At 49.3% G+C, this 27,254-nt stretch overlaps 1 protein-coding gene across 1 annotated transcript; it reads right to left on the reverse strand.

Annotated features, from left to right (window-relative positions):
- Window positions 1-379: 379 nt before the first annotated feature.
- LOC126543208 (uncharacterized) lies at window positions 380-26,246 on the reverse strand. The gene is made up of 4 exons (XM_050190344.2): window positions 26,148-26,246; window positions 25,223-25,327; window positions 14,404-16,801; window positions 380-528 (listed from the first exon to the last, which is right to left on the reverse strand). The coding sequence occupies exons 1-4, from the start codon at window positions 26,244-26,246 to the stop codon at window positions 380-382; spliced, it is 2,751 nt and encodes a 916-aa protein (XP_050046301.2).
- Between the last annotated feature and the right edge of the window lie 1,008 nt (window positions 26,247-27,254).

Consider the following 27,254-nt stretch of genomic DNA (forward strand, 5'->3'; position numbering starts at 1 on the left):
TACGGCTGCGTGGGCGACGAGAAGTGCGGCGATGTTACGCTCCACAGATGATGCGTTCCAGGCGCTCACACAAGGAGTCGAGCGGAGATTGCACTGCGGAAGAGCAGGGAAGAGTTTGCAGGGTGGTTGTATTGTCACCCGGAGACGATGCCCTGGCTGCGATGGTTGGGGTGGCTACTTCCATGACTTTGTCGGCCAAAGCGGCAAGTCCGGTAAGGTCAATGGTAGAGGCTGTCGCCAGGACCATCTGCACGTTAGCCGGGAGTCGTTGCAAAAACAATTCGCACAACAGCGCGTTGTCAATGGACCTCGGGTTGTTTCCGAGTAGCTGCCTGATTCGGCGAAGAAGTTGACTATAGGGCGTCGGTCGCCGAGTTCCTCAGCGGACAGAAGCTGCTGGATGCGAGAACGCTGTGAAGCTGCTGTACGTGCGCTGTAGCAGGGCTGCCTTGAGATCGTCGTAGGCGGCGGTAGACAATGGAGAGTTCAACAAGTCTGCTACTTCGTCAATGGCGGCGGGTGGGAGCGCTGCAACGGCGTAATGAAACTTTGAGGCTTGAGAGCGGATACAGCGACTTGAAATTGCGATTCGGCCTGAAGAAACCACGCCGAAGGATGCTGGTCCCAGTACTGTGGGAGGGGAACAGCGATGGCCGAACAGGAGGGCTCACCGCGTTCCTCGGAAGGGTTCTGGCCTTGAGCTCTCGTAGCGTTGGTCTGGTCCATGGTCGTCTAGCTCTACCACAGGAGCGTATGGCAGTATCACGTCCGCGGTCACTAAACTGGCGACGAGCGACCACGTAGACCGGTAAAGTCTCGGGCTCTCGCAGGAGAAGAAAAACCGACACTCGATCTCTTAGCGTAGCATTCTTTTTTTAATACCCTTTTGGAACGTTAGCCCGTGCCAGAGCGTGCGAGCCTCTCGTGCCTCGTGTAGACGCGAGCGTCTACGTAACTCTCATACGACGCCGATGCTGCTGCCGTTACAAGGTCTAATGACTGCAAACATAAAGGTATTGCCAAAATGCGTAACGTTTCCGACATTAGCGACTCGTCTATAACTCAGTCCCATTTACAACGGCCCTAAAAAGCTTCAAGTAATATGCTAATTTTGATGCCGCATAGAAAATCGCAAGATACATTTACACTGAACACAGTCTGGCATCTCACATCTCACTTTAATCTGTAACGAGTGATCATTTGCCTTCTTAAACAAGAAAAACCGCTTATTTCGTGACCTAAATATATGATCAGAAGGTGGCATGTATCCTAGCTGGTAAGATAAATTTAAGCAGCTTTCTACTATAAAGTTTTTACAGAGTGGCCGACTGACCATACGTCTGTCGAGGCTTGTGATTAATCGCGATAACATGATTCAGAGTGTGACAGCTAGCTAGATCAAATTGTGAACCTGGAAACTGAGTGAGCGCTGACACACTTATTAACACAGCTCTTTTTCACGCGGAAAGCCTTTGGTTACGAAAAAAAATTGCGGAAACCATGACGATTATTGTCAATGTGAGTGAATAGCCGAACGCTTCCAGAAAGCTATTCGCTTTATTAAAATATTGATGCGCTGGATGGCGTATATTAGTTACACAGTGAGGATATTTAGGTAGCGCTCGCTGTTTCATTGCGCTTAATTCTCTAGAGAACAGAGCCGTTAATCAGCACATGTGTACCGGTAGTATAGGTGGGTATACCTTTAAGTCGATGCGTCATGTGTGTTGTCTCCAGCGGCGCGAGTGGATGGCGACTGCCATCCTCCTATCCGGCAGAGCCCTCTCTCGCAGCCGCCACAGGGAGAGATGCTGGCAGGAGGAGAATAGGGCTGTTCTGCTTACTGCTCCACCGCAACATCTACACTTTCAGACGCCCCAAAGCTCACATGCGTCTCGGAGAGCTCTTGTTTGCGTTCGGCGATGAACGTACCCTGCGACTCGGTCACTCGGTTGCATGGGAGCCCGCGCCTATTGTCGGCGCCTTTGTATCGGCGGTGGTTCACCGACCACCTTCGTATCTACCAGGAGAACGGCCTAAAAAGCAAAAGAAAGGTATTTGCTTTTAAACCGGCTGTGCGCGTCGTAGGGAGGAGCGAGAGACGTAATCGCGGTCACTGTGATTGTCCCCATCCTGCACGGAGTGGGGAGAGCGACAGCATGTAGGCACCATAAGGAGGAGTAAAGCAACACCTCCTATTCTGTGGTGTTGTGTAAAGTAGCGACATTCTTTTAGCGCCCAGCTGGGTCACTGTGTAGTCCGTGGTCGAATTGAACAGGGTTCGAAACCAACGATCTGACCAACTTGAGTCACTGAGTATGTGGCAGTGTGTACTGTCATGAGCAATATAAAAGGGAACACAGGAACGCGTGGCAAACAGCCTCGAAACAGACTCGGAGCGATACGCGGATGGCGCTGTGAAAAACAAAGGGGGAAAGGAGGGCGCTCTTCCACTAACTGTTGGCACTCCCACCACGCTGGCATTTCTACAAAGCTTAGGTGCTTACGTCATGGATCGTCTGACAGCCGATAAAACGGTAATCGTCGCCAGTGACTTACACCGATTCACTCTCTTTTCTTTCATTCTCTTTTTTTCTTCGCGCAACCGCTTGATAGTACTCCGAGACCAAGTTTGCCCTGTATTTCAAACCGATTCTTTATTTGAATCGACGCACCCGGTTGTCAGTGGCACCTCGAACAGCGGCGACGATTGAACCAATGACGACAGAGGAATAGAATAAAGAAAAATTAAAAAAAAAGAACATTGATAAACTGTCTCTCGTGCGACTTTGTTGCACGAAGTTAGTTCAGAAAAATTCACGTCGCACACTGCAGTGGCCCATGCAGAGCAGTCAACTCTGATTTTGTAGCCTCAAGATGCCTCGAGTGCCTCTTAAAAAGCGGGAAGATATAATAGAAATGGCTAAAAGAGGGTATACGCAGATCAATATTGCTCTCGTGACAGGCCGCCCATTGAAAACGGTCAACCGGATTATCCAGGCTTACCGAGACGAAGGACGCATAAACGATGCTCCGCACCGCAGACGACCCCGATCAACAACGAACGACCAAGACCTTTGCATCGTGGCTGCCGTCAGCGACAAATCATTCCAAAGAGCAAAGGACGTTCGAGGTGCTCTTGGATTGGACAACTTGAGCGACAGCACGGTACGACGAAGGCTTAGAGAAGCAGGACTGCGAAGTCGCATCGCCGCACAGAAACCTCTGCTCACCGCAGCCAACAAAGCAGATCGCCTGAGGTTCGCTACTGAACACCGCAGCTGGAGTGAGCGTGAGTGGAAGTATGTAGTTTTCTCTGATGAGTCCACGTTCTCGAGCCGCTGGGACCAACGAAAGTGTGTGGCGGACCGAAAACACACGCTTTAGTCCGCAGGATATCCAGGAGGTGGCCGCCAGCGGACGCGTGTCTGTGAACGTCTGGGGGGCGATTTCCTACGAAGGCCTAGGCCCACGGGTGAAAATTGATGGGAGGTTCACCAGTGCTGCGTATTGCACTCTGCTCGAGCACCAGATGATCCCCTATGTGTTGAACGGGCCGCACCCGGATGGGTGTTATTTTTTCCAGCAGGACTCAATTGTCTCCCCTACCGTTCACACATCGAAGGACGTGGCGCGCCTTTTGGAAGAGCGAGGGGTAATGCAACTTCAGTGGTGCGCGAAGGGTGCCGACATGAACATTATAGAGCACGTTTGGGGCTGTATGAAAGTGAACCTTTCGAAGAGCTCACTAGAATTGGCGAACTCCGACCAACTATGGGAAGCAATAGAACATGAGTGGAAGCGCCTTCAGCGTGATACCGCATTCATCGAGGCTCTCTACGCTTCTCTGCCCCAAAGAATGGAGGCCGTCGTTCAAGTCGACGGTGGCATGACGCGTTATTAGGCCAACGAACAAAACAAAGGACGAGGATAAGCTGCGATGACGCTATTGCCTTATTTCATTTGCTTCAATATCTTTTTAATATTCTGCAAGCGCCAATAAACTTATTTTGAACTCACCCTTAGAGACAATTTTTTCCAGATTTACAAGATTTACCACAAATCAATATCGAAGTCAGGAACAGTGCTACCTTTTGTAACGATTCGACGCAAAAGGTTACCAGTGACGCAATATCGAACAGTGTTATCACTGTCTGCTGGCGATGCGAAGTTCCGCACTTTGCAGACGCACGGTGGGAGTGCGAACTGTTTTTAGAACAGCGTCCCCCTTTCCACTTTGTTTCCGACGGTGGCCGCTGCGTATCTGAGGGTGTTTTCTACGCGTTCCTGTGTTCCCTTTCATATTGCTCATAATAGTACATACGTGCCTCTCTTCAGCGAACCTATATTACGCCGACATGGATCGCTGTAGATGCGGTATGTGTGTGTACTGCTCTTCAATGAAACTATTTTACGCCGACTAGGAGCACTGGGTGGGTATATGCCAATCGGTCTGTACCAGTCTTCAGTGAACCTCTTTGATATCAACTTGGGTCACTCGTTATGTGCCAGCAGGTGTGTACCGCGTTAATGACGAATATCCTTTAAATTTCTCCGATGCTGAGGGAAATGGAGCCCACGTCACACGGTTTCCTCAAGAACAGCAACCCGGCGCTTTAGCAGGCTGCGCCATAAATGCACTGGGTACGTGCCACTTTTCAATTAACGTCTTTCATGCCAATGCTTTAGCGAGCTGCGCCATTAATTCACTGGGTAGGTGGTACTCTTCAATGAACCTATCGCCAACGAGTCACTGTGTATGTACCACTGGTTGTGCGGCAAGCGAGGGAAGAATTCCCAGCATTCGCACGTACCTGCGCGCGGCGGTTGTCGTCTCGGAGGCCACACGTGGGCTTCTCGCTAGTGCCACTAGATGGCGAAACGTGTCCAGAAAGAAGTGCGAGAGGGGAGCTTGGCTGCTGCATGTCGCGTTTCTCAGCGTTCGCATGCACCGGCGCGCCATGAATTTCGGAGACCGCATGCAGGTTTCGCGGCGGGCCGCTAGATGGCACTGATTATTCCTAGAAAAGCGCGAAAGAGGATTCCCGCTGCAGTACACGCCTCATACATAACCCGTTTCGACGGTTGCAATACCTTGTATCGCTATACTGATTCAGTGCTAAACGCATTACCGTTCACAGTCATTGTGAGATGGGTTCTGCCGAATTTTTTGTGGAGTACATTACATGATAATTCTGCGAAATATGGGTGAGCTACGAAATGTGCACAGTAAGGACGGACTAGCGCTTGCTTACACGTTGAGACAGTCCAATCTAATCTATTTTCATTGCCAACGCTCCCAAAACAGAGGAGCCTATAATTTTCTTTTAAATCGTAAGCATTTATTCGCAACTGCTGTCAAAAACGATATCTTAAATTGTTGATGGGCACAACGATAACGCAACTGCGTGTTGAATGCACGTGTTTTTATTGCGCGCATGTGGTTTTGTTATGAATGCCTTGGACTTTATATTTATTATGACGGAAAATTAAGACGCGAAACCATATGAAGAAACAACCGGACAGGAAAGGGGGGGGGGGGGGATGTCGGCGATAGGTCTGTGACCCTGAGCATCAATGAACGTCCATTCTTCGAGTGCATATTAGCATAATCATGTGTATTTTGGAAATTTCATTTTCATTGTTATCTGGCCTGATTATAATGGGCAAGTGTGCCTGCGCATGCCGGCACCTACTTTTAAAAGTGTACCTGTCCTCTCTGAATAAACTTCGTTGCGATGACATTCTTTCCTATCCGGTCGTTTCTTCATAAGGTTTCGCGCATTTTCTGTCATAAAAGTATGAACCAAGTAGCCCAGCAACAAGAAGTGGTAAGCTTTATATTTGTTTGCTTCTTGTAAGCATGTTACAAGTGCATGAGCACAATAAACAACAGTATTTCGTGGAGCTCTTTAATTGCGAATACAGGATTGAGATCATCATCATCATCATCATCATCATCATCATCCTGTTTTATGTACACTGTAGGACGAAGGCCCCCTGCGATCTCCAATTACCCCTGTCCTGCGCCAGCCGGTTCTATATATAGAGCCCGCGAATTTCCTAATTTCATCGCTCCACTTTGTCTTCTGCCGTCCTCGACTGCATTTCCCCTCTCTTGGTATCCATTCTGTGACTCTAATGGTCTAACGGTTATCCAACTGGCGCATTACATTACCTGCCCAGCTCCGTTTTTTTCTCTTAATGTCAATTAGAATATCGGCTATACCCGTATACTCTCCGATCCAAGCCGCTCTCTTTCCGTCTCTTAAAGTTATGCCTAGCAATCTTCGTTCCATCGCTCTTTGTGCGGTCCTTAACTTGTTCTCAAGCTTCTTTGTCAGTCTCCAAGTCTCTGCCTCATATGTCAGCTCTGGTAAAATGCAGTGATTGTACACTTTTCTTTTCAATGATAATGATAAGCTTTCAGTCAGGAGCTGACAATGTCTGCCGTATGCGATCCAACCCATTTTTATTCTTCTATGAATTTCCTTCTCATGATCAGGGTTCCTTGTGATTAATTGACCTATAGTCGGATACAACTTTAGAAAAAAGGGGAGGCCCCGCCCAGATGACCGAAGCGCGACAGCCGATTGCCTCCGCGACTAAAATAGTCCCGCTCGAAAAATCGTGCTTCTGAAACGCGTAATTCTCGGTATAAATAAAGACTTCTGTATTTTGATGACTGGTTTAGTAGAGCTCTCATGTACTACAGGACATGCCGGATAGCGACAGAAAAATAACCCCGTGCCTTCTACAACGCTGCCCGTCGTCTGCTCTTTCGCTTCATTGCAAGTGACAAAAGTAGAAAGAGCAGCTCTGCATGGCTTTTGCGCTGGTTTACATGTACACGGCGTATCTACACTCGTTTTCTAAGCTTAAAATGAATCAGTTGCTATTGAAAAAGTACTTATATAAAACAATGCATTTATCGCAACCATTACAAACCTGGGGCGAGAATACGGTCGAGGCAGGAAGGTACAAAAATGCTTCATTCATCGTTTTAAATAAGTACTCTTGGTTTTAAATAACATAAGATTTATATTTTTTTGGTTTTGTTTTCACAATTTCACATCACGCATTCTACAGCTAGCGCGTGCAGTGAGCACTGGTGGAAAGTAAGCAATCGACGGTGCTACACAACGCTCGATCACCGTCGCTAAACGCTCGGCTATCTCACTGCTGACAATGATCGTTCACGCTAAGTTGACGGTGACAAATCTTTGCGTTGAAGGCTTTTTTTGCAAATATTTTCTGTTGAGACACTCGTAGGTTTGTTTCATGCGCGCACACTTTTCTGATTTCTCCAGAGAATGGTTTCGCTCCATAACATAATCACCCCGTCCGACGAAAAACGCAGCGACACAGTACACGAACACACCCGCCGCTAACAGTAAGCACCAGTCTTTGGAAAACTTTTCTCGTCGTATCGTCACTCGGGAGCGAAATAAAACAACATGGAACAAACACGCAGGATGGGTGTTCGTAGCGGTCGCCGTGGGATCCTGTTTTCAGGCAAAGCGTAGCGCAGCGCCAGCGATGCTCGCTGCAATGTTCCTTCGCCGGATCACGGCTCAGAATAAAGGCAGGCGGCACAAATTCCGCGTCGTAAGCTCGTAGTAATATTTCCGGCATGACAGACCATCACAAACAATTCTGGAATTCACTCTGACGAGGGGCTGAAGCACACAGCTGACACGACCTCGCCCAGTTCGAAGCGCGGGCTGCCATCTTCTCCGTCGGCGGGCTCACCCGCCGTCCGGCTGATGACGTTAGTCCAGAGTGCGCGCCCATTGGTGGGTGCTCGTGTGCCTCCGCCTTGGAGGAGTAAACGCCCCCTTTTTTCTAAAGTTGTATCCGATATAGGTAAACATACTCCTTCACAGACTCTAGAGGCTGACTGGCCGTCTTGAACTCTGGTTCCCTTGCCCGGCTATTTATAATTATCTTTTGTTTTCTGCATATTAATCTTCAACCCCACTCTTACAATCTCTCTGTTAAGGTCGTCAATCATTTGTTATAACTCGTCTGCAGTGTTGCTGAATAGAACTATATCATCGGCAAACCGAAGGTTGCTGAGGTATTCGCTTTCGATCCTTACTCCTAAGCCTTCCCAGTTTAATAGCTTGAATGCTTCTTCCAAGCACGCAGTAAATAGCATTGGAGAGATTGTGTCTCCTTGTCTGACCCATTTCTTTAGAGGTATCTTCCTGCTTTTCTTGTGTAGAATTAAGGTAGCTGTGGAACCTCTGAACCTAAGGAACCTAAGTACATAGCGGGCAACATTGACGAATTGTACAGCATTAACGCAAGGGTAGCAGTATTTGTAATCAAACTTAATAAGAGGTATAGATTAAAGGCAGTACAAGCCAACGCTCCAACATCCAGCCACGACGATGAGGAAGTAGATCAGTTTTATGAAGATGTTGAATTAGCGATGAGAAAAGAGCAAACTCTGTATACAGTAGTAATGGGTGACTTCAATGCAAAAGAGGGGAAAAAGAAGGCGGGTGAACAGGCAATTGGCAACTACGGTGTCGATTCTTGAAACGCTAGAGGAAAGATGCTGATAGAATTCGCAGAAAGGAATAAGCTGAAAATAATGAACACCCTTTTCAGGAAACGTAGCAACAGAAAGTGGACCTGGAAACGCCATAATGGTGAAACATTAAATGAAATTGGTTTCACACTTTCTGTCGATCCCAGCATAGTCCAGGATGTAGAAGTGATAGGTAGGGTAAAGTGCAGTGATCATAGGTTAGTGAGGCCGGGATTCATCTCAATTTGAACAGAGAAAGAGTAACATTGGTCAAGAAAAAACAGGTCAGCTTAGAGGCAGCCAGGGTAAAAGCAGACAAATTTAGGCTGGTACTTGCAAACAAACATGCAGCGTTACAACAGAGAGATGATGATGATGACATAGAGGTAATGAATGGAACCGTAACGAAGCTGGTTTCAGAGGGAGCAATTGAAGTGGGAGGCAAGGCACCAAGGCAACCAGTAGGCAAGCTCTCCCAAGCATAGAGTTTCTCACTATAACATCTAGAGGGAAATCTGGCGCCACCGTCTATGGGAGTTTCTTAAGGGGCACTGTGCTGTCATGGGAATGACGGTGTATGTGTCTGCGAGGCTTGTGTTGGCTGGTGTTGTAAGAGGCTTCGTCTAAAACGTGGATATGGCTACACAAATAACGCGTTCTTAAAGTAAAATCTTCATAAAATGTTTCCATTCACGCATATTACATCTTTACTCACCTACAGTGCATGACCACGCTAAGAAAAGCAGGAACAGACGACAAACTGTTTCAAAGCGAGCGCGAATCTTGTCGTCTGTCCTTCAACTTTAGCGGCCCGCTGATACTTCTTACGTATCATATAATTGTACATGCAATAACAAGTTCTCACAGTTAACAAAACATGTTTTTGTGTAATAATAAAGCTAAGACACCTATTTACGTGCTGTTTTAGTAGAAAATGAATCATTGTGACAGACGGAATGGTGTTTGCCTGGCTCTCCGAGAACGATGCCAATCCGAAATCACAATATACTGGCATTCCCATGCATACCACAGCGCAGCAGCGCCAGATTTCCTGCTAGGTAATATAGTGAGAAACTCTATGCTCCCAAGTAACAAAGGACCTAATAAAGCAACGACAAAAATGAAAGTGTCCAACTCAAGAGATAAGATAGAATTCGCGGAACTGTCAAAACTGATCAACAAAGCGAAAATAAGCGATATTAGAAATTATGACGTGAGAAAGAATGAAGAAGTCGTAAAAAATGGACGCAGCCTGAAATCAGTCCCACAAGTGGAAAAGGTCAAGTACCTTGGAATTATTTATGATGGTAATCTTGATTGGCGTACCCGCCGTGGTTGCTCAGTGGCTATGGTGTTGGGCTGCTGAGCACGAGGTCGCGGGATCGAATCCCGGCCACGGCGGCCGCATTTCGATGGGGGCGAAATGCGAAAACACCCGTGTACTTAGATTTAGGTGCACGTTAAAGATCCCCAGGTGGTCGAAATTTCCGGAGTCCTCCACTACGGCGTGCCTCATAATCAGAAAGTGGTTTTGGCACGTTAAACCCCATAATTAATTAATCTTTATTGGCGTCAGCATATTGAACATATAACTTCAAAAGCTTCTCGTGCAATGGGGATATTACGAAGGATAAGTAATTATCGATGGGGCATGCGCAGAGACACACTCATAATGATTTACCGCATGTATATTCGACCTATACTAGAGTTCGGTTGTGTGTTATTCTCCGGCGCCGCGGCTTACAAGCTACGCCCACTAGTTTTGCTGGAACGGGAAGCGCTTCGCTTATGTCTGGGGCTACCAAAGTTTGTAGCCAACGCTGTGCTCTACAAGGAAGCACGATTACCTTCCCTTGAAATGAGATTTAAAATACTTACCGTTCAAACATTTATAAGGCTCTATGAATCCCCACTAAGAAGATCCCAGTCCATCTTCATCAAACAACGAGTCCAATTTTTTGGAGTCAGATGGCCACGGTTTCACACGCCACAAGTCATTGTATCGCAATCGTTATTGAATCCGTTAGACGTAAATATAAATGATATAATCCCGGAAAACAGCATCTCAAATTCACTAGTTATTACTTATGATGACCTATACCCAAATAATGCAAAGCAGCTTCCCTCGCATATTCTTAACGGCTTACTCCAGGATCACTTGAATCAACTCCACACTAACGTAATTATAGCAACGGATGCTTCGCAGAGTGAAGAAAAGGCAGGAGTTGGAATCTTCTCATCATCATTGGACTGGTCTTTTTCTATTCGGCTTCCCGACTTCACTCCAATATACCTAGCGGAATTCCTAGCTGTTGTCCTAGCTTTACGAAAGCTACAATCTTTCAGGTCAACGGCGGTAATTATCACAGATTCTTTGTCGCTGTGCACCTCACTTACTGCTCCCGGCGAGACACACATATTGAAAACTTTGTACTCACTGGCTCCAAGTCATTTGAGAAGTTTACGATTAATATGGGTACCTGGGCACAAAGGCATATTTATGAATGAGGCGGCAGACAGCTTGGCCAAGGCTTCTATCAGCGGCCCAGTGCTTCCCCTTCTTCCAACGATGGGCTTTATCACGTCCGCCAGGTTCAGAAGATACATCCTTTTAACATCTCAATCGAACCTCAAATCATCCTTGGAACTACGCCACTTACGATTCCCTTGGAGCAGGAAGTTTTTGCAAAACAAGACAAACGGAAGTTACATTAACGAGACTACGTTGTCGAGTCCCATCTCTAAATTTTTACATGCACTGATCTGGTCTGGCAATATCCCCACTGTGCCATTTTTGCAATGCATTAGAGACGATTGAGCGCTACCTACTGGAATGCCGGCGTTTCTCCTCCATGAGAAAAATGGCGTTAGAAATTACAGTGCGACAGCTTGGCCTGCCATTGAACACTCCGGTACTACTGTCTTTCGGAGCGTCTGTGCTTGGGCACTCACACAGGAATGTTTGCTTCGCCTTAGAAAAATTTATTATTGAATCAAACCGATTTCATTGATGACCGTATTATTCTATTCATTCCTCCTCTATTGCCTCATTGATATATTATAGATAATTATTTTCTCTTTCTCTACGTAGCATGACAATCTACTGAACCGTTTCGATTTTCCCTCGCCTAAATTCATGTAACAAAATTTTAGATTTTTACCTCCATTTTCTGAACACATAAGCAAAGTCTGCCCGACTCTTGGCCAATCCCCGCGAGTGGGTAAGCGCCAATCTCACCAAGGACATCATCATCATCATCATCATCAGTCAGAAGGAGACTTGGCATAGGGCAAACCAAGATGTATGCACTGAAAGATAAGCAGGGTAGTATCATCAGCGATCTCGAAGGTTGAATAAAAGCAGCGGAAGAATTCTATACTGACCTACCTGTACAGTAACCAGAGGACTCAGGAGTACTCTATTCGAAACAATAATGAATAGTATACAGAAACTCCTCCTATAGCTAGAGATGAGGTCAGAAGGACCTTGCAAGGCATGAAACGGGGAAAAGCGGCAGGAGAGGACGGAATAACAGTCGATTTAATCAAAGATGGAGGAGACATACTGCTAGGAAAACTGGCGGTTCTCTATACGAAGTGCCTATCGACTGCAAGGGTCCCAGAAAACTGGAAGAATGCAAACATTATACTAATCCACAAAAAGGGAGACGTTAAATAACTGAAAAATTATAAGCCGATTAGCTTACTCCCAGTATTATATAAAATATTTACCAAAATAATCTCCAATAGAATAAGGGCAACACTGGACTTTAGCCAACCAAGGGAACAGGCTGGCTTCAGGAAGGGATATTCTACAATGGAGCAAATCCATGTCATTAATCAGGTTATCGAGAAATCCGCAGAGTACAATAAGCCTCTCTATATGGCTTTCATAGATTACAAAAAAAAAAAAGCATTTGATTCAGTAGAGACAGCAGCAGTCATAGAGGCATTGCGTAATCAAGGAGTACAGACCGCTTACGTAAATACCCTGGAAGGTTGACAGGGTCAATTTCCATTGGCGGCCTGTCCGGACCCAGAGATTCTTAGCACCCTCTGCTGCATTACGAGCCTGACCGCCACCTTGGTCGGGTGCTCCGCAGCTGCTGGGGATTGAGTGGCATGGGTTCATTGTAGGAATCATTCAGGAGGTAGTGGCCGAATACTGCACCAGGGAGGCCAATTCCTGTTCTGGTGAGGGAGTGGCTTTGGTGAAGCTTAGTGGGCCTTCCTAATTTGGTTGTACCTGGATTAGTATAGCCCCACTCGCTCTCGGCATCTGTTATCGGTGTCGGGCCTCACTCCAAGCTTGCAGATGTGCACTGGAGGAGGGGAATTTCAAGCTCACCATCGTCAAATTAAAAAAAAAAAACTTATAAAAGGATTCGAACTTCCGACTATGGCAACCGAGCATTCGGCGTAGCTCAGTCAGATAACCTCGTAGGCGGCGAGGCTACCTTATCGCCGACAAGTACAGCACAGAGGGCCCTACGTGCCTTAAAACTTCTTTGATTTATCCGCGATAGATGTGTTTTCCTGATCACGATGGGTAACTCAGTATAGAACGATTTCTAAACAATTCTGGCTTTGAAGTTCCGGAATCTGACGTGTGCAGGTGGCCGTGAACACGGCTAGGCAATCCATACAGGCGTGACGACGACCTTTCACCGTTGCGAATGCATTCTCGTGATCTGCAGGAGCACAAATGGAAACCCGCGAAAACGAATATAAGTGCAAATGTAGAAGTAAATGGACGGAAACTACAACTTTTTTTTACTTGATGAAAATGTGTATTTGAACTCTGCAACTGTTGTCATTACGTTATTTTTTCCTATTGTTGCGTGATACTGCAAACCTTCTCATCACTTTTTTCTCTTTCTTTAGCGCTACAATTTTTTTTGGGGGGTGGGGTTGGGGGGGGGGGGGGGCTCTCTTTAGAAAGTCAGCACGAGGCATGTCAGTAGAGTCAGTTTAAGTCAATTTAGTATATCTCAAATGCCTGAAAACATGCTTAATTTATCCGCAGTACAAGGGTTTCGCTGATCGCGGCAGGTGGGACGGCATAGTATTTCTCAATGGTTCCAACATCGCGGTTTCGGAGTCTCCCGTACGCAAGCGGCCATGAACGCGGCTAGATACACGATATATTTTCGGCGTATTTGAACAGCACTTTAAAGTAGTGTGAAAAAAAAATTAAATAAGAAAATGAAAAAAAGATACTTTCAGCGCTTACCGCGAATTCACTAGTCGCCTATGTAGGGAGGTACACCAAAAAGTTCACGGTCTCGGCTGCCTGTCTGATGCATCGGGGAAGTCTTTCCGAACGAGACGGAACTGGTACTGAGAGAAGTGGTTCTTGAAGGGAGAAGGAAAGGTTGACGCTGTTTTCTGCAGCCCTTGCGGGAGCACGGCTCAGCGTCAGCAGGGGTGGGGGGGGGGGGAGAGTGGGAGCAAAGGAGATAGGAGAGTAGAGGGTTAAAGTGACGCCATGGGCAGCGGCTGAGGAGTCCGGCAGGAAGGGCCTATTGGGTCCGGTAGGAGTGGTGATCGGGTGAAAGGCCAGGGGGCGGTGATCCAGCAGGAGCCAGATGATTGGGGCAGGTCGAGTTGCCTGTAGTGGTTTGGATAGCCGTGAGGCTATCCGTCTTTGCAGAAAATCCTAGAGTCTCGCCGAGAGCCCCGACGAGTCGAGGTACTCGACGACACTTAGGAGGGCTGGTAGCTCGCTACGACCAGGGAAGAGGATGTCTTCCTGCCGTGCAGAAGGAACCCCAGGCGTCGGAACTCCTGCAGGAGACGGTCACGCTGCTGTAGGTAAGCAGGGCAGGCCAGCAGGAGGTGCTCCAGGGTCTCGGGCTCCCCACAGGAGGCACAGGCTGGAGAGGCGATGAGGCCATGACGGTGGCGGCGAGCACCCGTCCAGCAGCAGCCAATCCTCAGTCGCAGAAGGAGGGAGGTCTCCCTGCGTGCGAGGCCGCGCTGTGGAAGTGGTCGCGGAGGGCGGCCCAAGGACGTCCGCTTGTCCGGATGGCAGGCCAGCAGATGGCGCCGAAGCCTGTGGCTTGTGAAATCATTGGCTGTCACAGCCAGGCTGGGCGGGACCACGCAGTGGTGGGCACGCTTTGCCAGTGCATCTGCTTCCTCGTTGCCCGGTATCCCTACGTGGGCTGGAAGCCAGTGCAGGGACACTGAGCAGCCCGCCTCCTGGAGCGCCATCAGCCTTGTCGAGAGCAGGGCAACCCCGAGGCTGGCCCTTTCTGGCCTCTGCAGGCTGAGAAGTGCCGCCTTGGAGTCGCAGTAGATGGTCACTGGGGTCACCGGCAGCTCCTCTGCGAGTAAGTCCACAGCCAGGTGAAGGCCTGCTACCTCTGCCGCTGTTGACGTCGCATGGTCGGGGAGGCGACACTGCTTGCTCTTCCGCAAAGCGGGCACCACGCAGGCCGCAGTCGACGAGCCTGTGTCTGGCATCACCGAGCCGTCAACGTAGATCTGCAGGTTTCCTCCGTGGTCCTCATGCAGGAGGGAGGCAGCCGTCTGTTGAAGGGCACAAGTCGGGGAGCGCCGTTTGGAAACGCCGGGCAGCTCTGTGGTGAGGGGTATGGGTGGTCTCTGGGGAGGAGGCAGCTGTGCGTTGTTCGCTGGAGGCCTCCCTATCACCTCCTCGTACAGCCCACAGAGTCTGCCCATCTGTGAATGGGGCCGCGAGCGCAGTCGGCAGAGCAGGGCACTGCCGTCTGGTCCATGGTGGAGGCGGTCAACATGGCGTAGCCCCTGCTGCAGGAGGAGGAGTGACAGGGGCCATGCTCCCGCCTCGGCCAAGGTTGCAGCGACTTGGGAGCTGCGGGGAGCGCCCAGGCAGAGCCTAATCGTGGCCCGATGCTGCAGCTCCAGCTTCTTGAGACGGGCAGGTGGTAGTGCCAAGAGTGGGAGGGCGTACCGCAGGCGTGAGGTAGCTGCTGCATCGTACAGCCGCAGTGCCCACCCAGTGGTACAGCCCTGTCCTCGGGCAAGAAGCTGGGAGACTGCCTTGCGGACCCGGAGGACCTGCACATGCAGGATCTTGACAGCAGGCAGCCAGGACAGTCGGTGATCAATGCGCAGCCCCAGGTACGTCACTGCAGTGCTCCAGGGTAGCTGGACGCCTTCCAGGTGCAGCCGGGGTGCTGTGCGGCGGGCGGCTGCTCTTGGGTGGAGCAGCATGGCCTCCGTCTTCTTTGCCGAGATGGCAAGGCCAATGCTGCTCAGGTAAGCAGCGGCGGTGTCGAGAGCTCTTTGCAGGGCCGAGCGTGCGCTGCGGTGGTTGTGTGGTGGGCTTCGCACCCACAGGGCGATGTCGTCCGCGTAGATGGAGGCGCTCACCGGATAGTCGGGGTCGATCGGCAGGGCAGCAGGAAGCCGGGCCAGGGCCAGGTTGAACAGGAAGGGGCTCACCACTGACCCTTGTGGGACGCCCGCTGCCACTGGCCGAGGGGAGCTCCTCGATCGGCCCACTCGTACCCTGACGGTGCGTTCCTCCAGGAACGACGAGATGAACCGCCGCAGATTCCCGTTGATGCCAAGTAGGTCCAGGGCCTGCTGAACGACTGGGTGGGGCAGGCCATCGAAGGCCCCCTTGATATCGATAAGCACCAGGAGCACGGCGTCACCGCAGGCCTTGGCCTCTTCCAGCGTGGAGACCACATCCGCGATGGAGTCCGCGGTGCACCGGCGCCGCCGGAACCCCGTCTGCTCGTCGGCCAGGAAGCCACGGGCACGGGCCACCCAGTCCAGTCGGACCAAAGCAATGGCCTCCATCACCTTGCAGGCGGCGGAAGTGAGGGAGACCGGCCGGTAGGAGCTCACGTTTCCCGCCGGCTTTCCGGCCTTCAGGATGGGGGCCACGATGGCTGTGCGCCATGACTCCGGCACCTGCCTTGACCGCCAGATGTCATTGTAGCAGTCGAGCAGGCGCTGCTGCTCGCTGGCGGCCAGGTTGCGGAGCATTTGGGTCGTCACTCCGTCGGCTCCTGGTGCGCTGCGGCGCTTCCCCCTCTTCAGGGCCACTTGGAGTTCGTGCAGTGTCAGTGGGTCCTGGCATATAGCAGTAACCTGGCTCGATGTCCACCCCGGGTGATGGTTGTGCAGGCAGCTAGGCAGGCTGAAGGAAGGCTGTCCTACCGGCAGGATGGCTGTAGTGCGTGGTACAGCCGGCGCGAACTGGTCGGCGAGGAGTTCCGCAAGGGCCTCTTCGCTGACGCCCAGGTACTGATGCGCCGCGCAAGACTGAGACGTCGGATGTGAGGAGGGTGCATTGACAGAGACTTTCGCTCAAAGGCAAATCTTCAGTGGCGAGACGGGCCGCCAAACAATAGTTCTGAGCCGCACGTAAAATAGGGGACCTTGGAAGCGGCCTTGCTCTATGGTTAGAAAGCGCTTATACGACGCCTCCTTTAGGCTACAGTGGAAGCGTCTGCGACCAGTTAGGCACTGCTTGTACACTTCGCGCGGGAAACCTATTGACATCTCTTTTGCCGCCGCACTTGCAATACATGCAATTTAGCAGTTGCGAATACATGATCGTGATCTACAGGAGTACAAACGGACACCCGCACATGCACATACGTATATATACGTGGAAACGTTCGCCCCCGAACGAATCGGAAGACTCCGCCACCAGGTTCTCTGCAACACAGAGCTCATACCACTACTCGCGTTTAAAATAATAATAACGTGCACGATGCGCTCGCTTCGAACACAAAAGGGGGGCATCTCAGTAGGCACTTATCGGCAGTGCGCTTCGAAAATTTCTGCAACCCATTTCGTAAGTCTTACGTGCCTAAGAACTGATTTATCCACGATAGATGTGTTTTCCTGATCGCGTTTGGTAACTCAATATAAAACGGGCACAGTCGCACTGCTGTCTCGCTCCCTAGTGTTTTTGCATGTTTTCGGCGTTTTGTCAAATAGATTTTTCGAAGACGTCGGACGACTCGCCAAGATACCTTCCCTATCGGAGGCCGGGGGGGCCTTCGCTTCCCGTCGCTTCTATAGGAGCCTGCAGAAGAGTCCGATCTGGTAGCGGCGAGAGCTCCGTCATGACTACGCCCGACCTGACACCGGGCCAGAGGCCACCGACTGACCCTGAGAGCAACCGTGACTGTAAGCGATACGAGGCTACAGAAACAGACGACGAGTCTACGCTTATTGATGACTGTGACATAGCTGACATCACAGATCTGGATGATGAAGGCTTCAGGCTTGTTCGTCACCGCAAGAAAAGGACCGTCGGAATCCCAGTGATTATTACCCCTGCCACAGAAGGAGCCGACCTGAATAAAGTAAATCCCATTGTTCTATCTACGGAAATTGAAAAAATTGTCGGCGCATCGCCAGTTGGGAGCCGATTTACTGCTCAAGGAGCCCTGCTTCTAGATGTACAGACAGAAGAGCATGTGAATTCTTTTCTCAGGGACTGCAATCTCAGCACGAGTGCCCAATTCGTACCTGCAAAACACGTGCATTATTAGAGGAGTACCGAAGTGGTACACTGAGGAGGAACTGTTGGTATACCTAAAGCCACAAGGTGTTTGCCACGCAAGGAGGGCCACGCGACGCGTTCAAATTTCCGAATCCGATTGGGAGTCCAGGCGAACCAGCTCCGTGGTTCTTACGTTTGCTCCAAATACAGACCGTCCAGAGAAGATCAACTTGGGCTTCACAAGACACGAGACCATTGACTACGTTGAGACACCGCCTCGTTGCTTCAAGTGTCAACGCTATGGACATGTGTGGCTGAGTACTGCCGTGGTGAACAGCGGTGTAAGAGATGTGGAGGACCGCATGATTTCAAAACGTGCGCGCGCAGCGAGAACTTTCTATGTGCAAACTGTAGTGGTGGTCATCCAGCTAGTTATGGCAAGTGTCCTACGCGAGCAGCGGCAATAAAGCGAAAGAAAACGTTTATCTTGGGGCCAACAGAAAAGGATGAGAAAAATATGACGAAAAAAAAAAAAAGACGGTGAGTCGCAGAGAGTCAGACGAAATCAAATGGAGCTCAAAGAGTGAAACTGATTTTCCAAGCCTGAAGCCTTCTCCAGGAATCCAGGACACAGTGGTGCCATCGCGCAGCGGACCGGCTAAAGCAGTCGAATCAATGAACAGAGGCCCCGTAGACGAGAAGACTGCTGAACAACCGGAACAGCGAAATTATGTGTCTGCACTGCAGCGACCCTAGTCGCGTTGCGATGAAAAAACACCACAAGAGGACTGTCAGCAGGTGCTACGTGCTCTCTTCAAGGCCTTGCGATCACACATAGAGAAGATGCCGGCGAGCTCGATGAAGGACATGCTCGAAGTAGTCATGGCTCTCGAGTCAGTGATTCTAAGCTCTGCCTCTTCTTAAAGCACCTAGCAATATGGATGCGGTCAGGACACAATGTTCACCAGCTCGCTCACAGGTGCCACTTGTTATGCAATTGAACTGTGCGGGTCTCGCATGCCATTTACCTGAACTGTCGCTTTTCTTACGCAGCATGCCTGTGCCATTATTGGCCCTGTCCGAGGCTGGTCTTCCAAGTTCCAGATCAATTGCTAGTTATGTCGCACATGGAAACCAAAGTATTCCGACATTTCCGAACGGAAGCGCCATGCTATATGTAAGACGTGAAATACCACATTGCGTTCTACCAGTTCAAGACCTTTGCAGCCGTGCTTTGGAAGTCACTGCTGTACAAGTGCGGCTGGGAAACCGAAGCCTCAACGTGGCTTCTGTATATGTGAGCTCTCGCCTGAAGGTATCGATGGGAGAAATTATAAGAGACCTCTGCAGCCGCTGCCCAGCTCCGAGGATTATATGTGGGGACTTTAACGCGCACCATGCACTCTGGGGCGACAAGGCGATTGATGCACGTGGAAAGCAAATTGTTAGCGCTTTAAACACCGAGGGACTCTGCGTGGCAAATGACAAACAGCCAACGTTTTTTCGACCACCGGCCTCTTACAGTGTCATTGACTTGAAGTTACACTCAGCGGACATCCTCGCATCGTCAACGACGAGTAAAGATAGAATGGGCAGTGATCATTTTCCCGTCTTCGTTAACATTGCTGGATATAGAACCAACGGCCGAAGATCCTGTCCTGTGACGCACTGGGATACGTACAGGGACGGCCTAAGCGAATCATCTGGAGACCTGTTTGCGGACATGCTACGTAGCAAGAGATTAGCTTCCGCTGAGCTGAAGCTATCCGACCACTTCCCCGCTCCGGATCTAAAGCTAAAAAATCTATGCGCTGCCCGTAGAAGAGCGGAACGGAGGCTGATGAGGACGAAGGGCGACCCACCAATGAAGACTATAATAACAGGATTAACGCAGTGATCCGACGTTATGCAAGGAAACTAAGAAGAGATCAATGGGCATCATTTTGTGCAAGCCTATCGGTCTTTCACGCCAGTTCCAAGGATATGGTGGGTCGTTAATAACCTTGCTGGAAACTTTCGACCAAACAAGCCATTTGAAGCCCTAGCATTGAAGTTAGGCAAGACGCTCGCTTGTCTTGCGATTGCCTTTGCTGAAATATACTCTTCCGGCAGGTCAGCCGGCACAACCAACCCGCCTCCGCCGCTATCGTCGTCTCTAATGGATGCTCTTTTCACAATCAGAGAGTTGGAACTAGCTATGAGCAGCCTCCGACGTCGCTGTGTGGTGGGACCTGACCTGATCAGTAATCAGATGCTGACTAACCTACCGGTTGAAAGACGACGTGATTTGCTGGCATTTTTTAACCAAGTGTGGGCCAGTGGGGATATACCACATTTATGGAAGGTAGCATGGGTGGTACCGGTTCTGAAGCCTGGAAAGAATCCTGCAGCTCTGGACTCATACAGACCGGTATCGCTGACCTCTTGTGCAGCGAAGCTAATGGAGAAGATGGCGAGCACAAGACTCACTTGGTATGTCGAGCAGGGTCGCAAACTACCATCGTGTATGACTAGGTTTCGGCAGCGTCTAAGCGCTCAAGACAATGTGCTGGACCTGCTAAGCCACATAGAACATTACAGTGCGGACGGCCTGTCGACACTTGCTGTTTTCATGGATGTTTCCAAGGCTCATGACTACGTGTCTCAAAGAGCCATCATCAGCCAGTTACAAGTTATAGGCGTCACGGGTCATCTATTGCACTTCATATATACGTTCCTCAATGATCGTCGCACCAGAGTTCGTCCTGGCGACACTTTGAGCGATGAAATACGTATATTTCGCAGTGTGCCACAGGGGAGTGTTTTATCTCCCTTATTATTTAACATTGCCGTGAGTAGCCTCCCAAGAGTACTGAACCATCGAACACCAGTGAAGATATCTATATATGCCGATGACATCTGCATATGGGTCTCCGGCTACCAGCATCGCCGCCTCGCACGAATAGCCCAGTGAGCAGTAAAAGCCATTCAGGGCCACTTGGCAACGATTGGATTATCGCTATCAGCAGAGAAATCATCATTCGTACTATTTCCTAGAGTGAAAAGAAAATCTACACGCTTGAAGCTGAATTTGGACGGATACCAGATTCGACAAGTCACCAACGTCCGATTTCTTTTTGTTACCTTAGACCACAGGCTACTCTGGCGCCGCGGTGTTGACCACGTTGTGACGTCATCGTCACCCAGGCTACATGTGCTCAAGCGAGTCGCTGGCACACGCTGGGGCAACCACTCGACGTCGATGCTACGGCTACATACAGCGTTGGTTACCAGTTGGATCCTGTATCAGCTACCACTGATGTCACCCTCAGACAGCCAATACGAGCGCTTAGAAGCAATCCACAGAAAAGGTATCCAACTTTGCCTTGGAGTCCTTCAGCCAGCGTCAAACAAGAAAGTGCTCTACTAAGCTGAGTCACGCCCTCTACGACTTCAGGCTTCCCAGGCTCTCCTGATCCAGCTACTACGATTGAGTGAGTCTACGCCCGGTAGAGCCCTCTTACGACGTATAGGTAACAGGCCGCGCTCACATTTTTATGCAGCAATGAACACGCTTCGCGTATTAGGATTGCGCTGCTCGAGACAGAGGAAAAGGATAGAACCACCCTGGACATTCGAGGACATCACATGCAACTTAAGCGTACCACGATTGCAGTCAAAGAGCTGCATTCCATCTGCAGAAGCCAAGTCAGTCCTGGAACACCTGAACACGACTTACCCGAATCACCTACAAGTATACACAGATGGCTCTGTCAAGGCAGACGAAGACCGCTGCGCAGCTGCATCCTATATTCCCTCTCTAAGATATACGTGGTCTGGCCGTCTGGACAGTATAGCCTCGTCGACAGTTGTGGAAGGCGTAGCAATAGCTTCTGCTCTGCGCAAACTAAAGACTCTGCCTCCGCAGAATGTGGTTGTCCTTACGGACTCAAAGGCCGCGTTACAACAAATATACCGTGGTCTGTCATCCCTTAAGTTCCCACGCAAATCACTAGTCATCGTGAAAGAACTCAACAAAGGCGTCACAGTAAAGTTTCAGTGGATTCCTTCCCACATTGGTATCTCAGGAAACGAAAAAGCTGATGCGCTTGCATACGCAGCGCTCTATCATCCTCCCAAAATCAAGGCTCCAAAGAGTAATCAATTGCGAAAATCTGACATTCGAAATCACTTTGCGTCGCTTTGGGTTCCACCGCATATGCCCTGCGTAACGAAGAGATTGCACCGAGAGGAAGCCTCACTTCTATATCGAATAAGGACAGGATCTGCTAATACACCGGCCTGGTTATTTAAGACGGGACGAATCAATTCTCCCAACTGTACGGCATGCAACGAGACAGGAGACATCGAGCACTTTTTGTGGTCCTGCCAGCAATTCCAAGATGAAAGGGACGCTCTCCTGAAGAATCTGCAAAAAAAAAGGACCTTCCGCATGCGCGCCTGCAACACCTTATATTTCGCGAGGGATCAGTTATAGCCCGCAAAGAAACTTCACGTCTCCTTATCGATTTTTTAAGAGAGACTGGTTTGATGGACATATGGTGAAACCCTTCAGCGGCATTGTGCGAGACGCTCGGGCGGAGCAATTGCCGGCCTTGATCGCCAGGCTAAACCCGCCTGTTGCTACAATTAATCACACCACCACCACCACCATCAATATAGAACGATTTCTAAACGGTTCTGGCCTTGTAGTTCCGGAATCTGACGTGTGCAGGCGGCCGTGAACTCGGCTAGGCAAACCATACAGGCGTACCAACGACCTTTCACCGTTGCGAATGCATGCTTGTGATCTACAGGAGTACTAACGGAAACCCGCGAAAACGAACATAAGTGCAAATGTAGAAGAAATAAATGGACCGAAACTACTACTTTTTCTTTTTTACTTGATGAAAATCTGTATTTGAACTTTGCAACTGTTTTCGTTACGTTATGTTTTGTTGTTGTTTGCGTGATGCTGCAAACCTTCTCATCACTTTTTTTCTTCCTTTAGCGCTACAAAAAAAATTGTTGGGGATGGAGGGGGGAGGGGCTCTCACTAGAAAGTCAGCGCGAGGTATGTCGGTAGAGTCAGTTTAAGTCAATTTAGTATTTCTCAAATGCCTGAAAACATGCTTAGATTATCCGCTGTACACGGATTTCGCTGATCGCGGCAGGTGGCACGGCATAGTATTTCTCAGTGGTTCTCTTCTTCCTTTACTCTTTCCGTCCCCTTTTGGTTTCCCCAGTGTAGAGTAGCCAATCGGGCTCAGTCCTGGTTAACCTCCGTACCTTTCATTGATCATTTGCTCTCTGTCTCTCAATGGTTCTAACCTCGTGGTTTCGGAGTCTCCCGTATGCAAGCGGCCCTGAACGCGGCTAGATACACGATATATTGTCGGCTAACTTGAAGAGCACTTAAAAGTAGTGTGGAAAAAATGAAATAAGAAAATAACAAAAAAACTTTCAGCGCTTACCGCGAATTCACTAGTCGCGTATGGAAGGTGCTACACCAGACAGTTCACTTTCTCGGCTGCCTGTCTCAAGCACCGGAGAAGTCTTTCCGAACGAGACGGAACTCGTACTTATAATTGCTTATAATAGAACCTATATGTAGTTTTTTATTTTCCATGTACTGTGCTATTTTTATCGTTTAGTGCCAAACAAGAGACGAATGAGGTAATATTATGTAGACCACAAGCACGTGCGCTAGCAGATCTTTCTATGATGTCCTTCGTGTCTTTGCGTCTGTTCGCCAGCTTCAACGAATTTTCGTGGTCCTTTTGCTGCAGCAAAAGGGCTACGCAAATTTGTCAGATTGAAAAACAGTTGACGTTCCGGCCCGAGCGGCCTCTGTCAGGAATTATTTTACAAGCGTCCGTGGTCAAATTATACAATTTCTTTCGCAGAGCCTACGTACAATTTTCACGTTGGAAGAGTAATGAGAACTTAACACGAAAATTATCTGTCCCTCGGGGACAACACATAACAGCAATAAACACGCATACAAGCTCATCGAAGTGGTAGGGCAGGTACACAAACAGCACGTACACTAGTCACGACTGTCCTCATATCGTATGCTTGCTATGGCGCAGCTTGTTGCGACCTCAACAAGGCACAAGAAGAAAATCTTCAGAGATTTCCCCATGAAAGCTTACGAGTAGTGACAGGGTTTCCTCGCCGCACCAGAATTGAGAAGCTCCACCGCTATTCGGGGCTCCCACCGCTCAGAGACATCATAGCGCATTGAAGGGCCAGACACAAGCGGTGCTGTTGTTTCACCCGTGTAGGACGCCTCCTTCTTCAACTCGGAGGGGAAAAGACAGGCCAAACTAATGAAACGCATGACTTCCCACCAAGGAACGCACCGTGGGACGATGTGCAGTTGCGGGTCACCAAACCAGTAACCCGCCACCAATGCAAGGACAACCACCCATCTCACAGGGCGGCTACTGCCATAAGAGCGGACGATACAGAGGACACGGCATTCACCGACGCCGCATGGAACTCTGTGTCCCGACTTTTGGCAGTGGGTTTCTCGAGTGGGCACGAGGGTTGCAATGTGGGCTTGTTGGTGTGTGTGTGTGTGTTAGTGTGTGTCCCTATGTGTCTTCTTTTGTCCCGTCTTTTAATCGCGCTACCGTACTCCCCTAGAGAGGGGACATAAGCGAGAATGTGGTGTTTCGACACCAAGAAGAGCCACCAATGAAGACTTAACGTCATCCACGATGCAACTCGCCATTTTGTTGCTGTGAGAGTAGTAATGAACTCACCTTTCAGCTTCGCCTTGCAGAGACTGAAGGAGACGAACAATGACAGCGCTTATAATGGCCGGACAATATAATTGCTGACTCGCTGGAGGCCTTGAAACCTTTTTCAAGACCCGCATGTGTTGGTACTTGGGTATACCATATAAAGCAAGCTACGTGGGATCTTCATCTATTGCACGGGGCTAAGGTGTGCGTGGACTGGGTCGTGGGCATTGTCGGCAACGGCGCGACCCATGACGCAGTGAGCAAGCTGCCACACTCCCGCTCACCTGCTGCAATGGACAATGTCCTTATCGCCAGCTTATTTTTTATAAGCTGGCGATAATTATTTTATAAGCGTTTGTGATCAAATTATACAATTTCTTTCGCAGAGCCTACATACAATTTTCATGGAACTTTCATAGAACTGAAAGATCTACGAGGTCAAGGCAAATTAGAGGCAAAAAAAAAAACAGTGCCTGAAGGCAACACAACACCCACCCTCTGCCCAAGACACACCCTCGCAGTGCTCTGGTCACGGTCCACAAAGCCAGTACGGAAGCAGCCCTCACGCAGGATGTCCTGGCCTGGGGTGAAGGACCACCGCTAGGATTAAACGGAACGTCAGAAACAGCGCCGAGGAGTATGTGCTTCCACAAGATGAAGCACTTTCCTCCACCGTGCTTGATGTCACTTGTAGGACATAACATGGGAGCGCGCCCCAGTCTGCACCACTTGCTATGGGAATGCCCTTGCCTTGGAAAGATAAGCACAGAGGGCCCGCAATCTGCAGTATGGATGAGATTAAGCCGGCCGCTCAGGCTGAAGTCTGGCACACTGTGACACTTTGCATATGAAGCCAGACTGCAAGGCCGCTAATAGTTTTTTTTACCTATCCATAGGCCAGACAGCCATCTGTTCAAAGTTTTACTCATTCACTCATACATGCATACTGTGGGGTCTCAAGCGTGCCCTTGGGACAAAGGAACAACACAGTAGTGCGAACAATCAAAAGGGCATTTATTGCACCTTTCTTACACTAATGCCTGCTAGCCGAATTACTACACATAGAATGTGCCGATGGGCGCGTGCCAAATCGAGGACGTCAGACTCACCGCGACGTGATAGACAGCGAATATATGTTCACACCGCATGATGACACCAACGCCTAATCGTTCACGTGTACGGTCACGCGAAAGGTAGCGTGTTCGAACGATCGTGTTTGTTAATTCCGGTGTCCTGCTCCTAGGCCTTTCGCAGGAAAATCGCGCGAACGGTGGGCGAGCGCGCGAAACGTCCACGGAGCTGGCCGATCCCAAGCCAAAGAGGACGAGCCTACTCCCTTTCGCACCCCAGTAACCCCGCCGTCAGATGGCGTTAGCAGCGCAACACTCGCGCCATCTCTTGTAATATGCTGCAACCACACCGGCCGCCGCCGGGGCTTAGCTACGCGGAGAAGCCGGGTTACAGGAGACACGAGTGCCTTGCTGGGAACAACCTCAGGGGACGCGTGATAGTCGAGCATCCCCACAATACAAAGGAGAAAGGAAGAATGATTGTAAATTAATTATATTTTTGAAATTTTTGCTCAGAGGCACTCTCTAACATTCTGCATTAAAGAAAACAAAAATTATGGAAGTCCGTGGTCTTGATGCCTTTCATCTCTGAAGAGGAAGCTTCAGCTCTGGGGCTCATATCTTAATACTACATAATAATGTATTTCGGCAACCACTGCACCAAATTTGATTAGGTTTGTTACATTTAAAATCTAGTGACTGTAACAAGTAGATTTTTTATCTAGCAGTCGATTAGTGCTAAAAGTTATTGAAAATTGCAATTTCATAGAACGACACTCATATTTACAACTCTGTAACTCAGCAATGAAAAACGATACTACAATTTTGTAATCTACGCCTAATAATGCATCTAAAGTGGACAAAATTGATGTATTTAAACCCCTCTGGTAAGTATGCCACTTACTTGTAAGTAGGACGTTTGCCAAACCCTTATAAACATAGTTAGGAATTCATGTAAGCTGTAAGTTCATATACCAAATTTGTCCACTCTAACGGATGCATTTACAGAATTGTGATATCTGTTTTCGGTGCAGAGTTCCGGATGTGTAGACTGTAGACAATGTATGCTCTGCGCTTGTCAGCTCAAGATGGCCAGACCTGGTGAGGGGCCCTTTAAGAGTGGAATGCGATATCGTTCAAAGACCCCTTACTGATTTTCACTCTTTCCGGCAACTGCCGCGTATGTAACCGTAACGTTTACTGGGAAACGCTGGCTGCGAACGCTATGCACGAAGGCGAGCTTTCTGGTAGAAACGTGGCCTCTTGCGTGGGTCGATCTCCTATTATTGTTTCGCACTTTTAATATTTCACTCTGAGAAGAGCTAACAGAAATGAGATACGCGGTCGGTGTTTTTTTCCAGTACCTTTGTTTGTGCCTTGCCGTTCTCAAAATTCCGAGGACTAACTTTGTAAAGAATGAAAGACAAGGTATGAGCAACTTTGGTGGTAGAGAAGTG

Source organism: Dermacentor andersoni, chromosome 1 (genome assembly GCF_023375885.2).
Source record: "Dermacentor andersoni chromosome 1, qqDerAnde1_hic_scaffold, whole genome shotgun sequence".
Lineage (NCBI taxonomy): Eukaryota > Metazoa > Arthropoda > Arachnida > Ixodida > Ixodidae > Dermacentor > Dermacentor andersoni.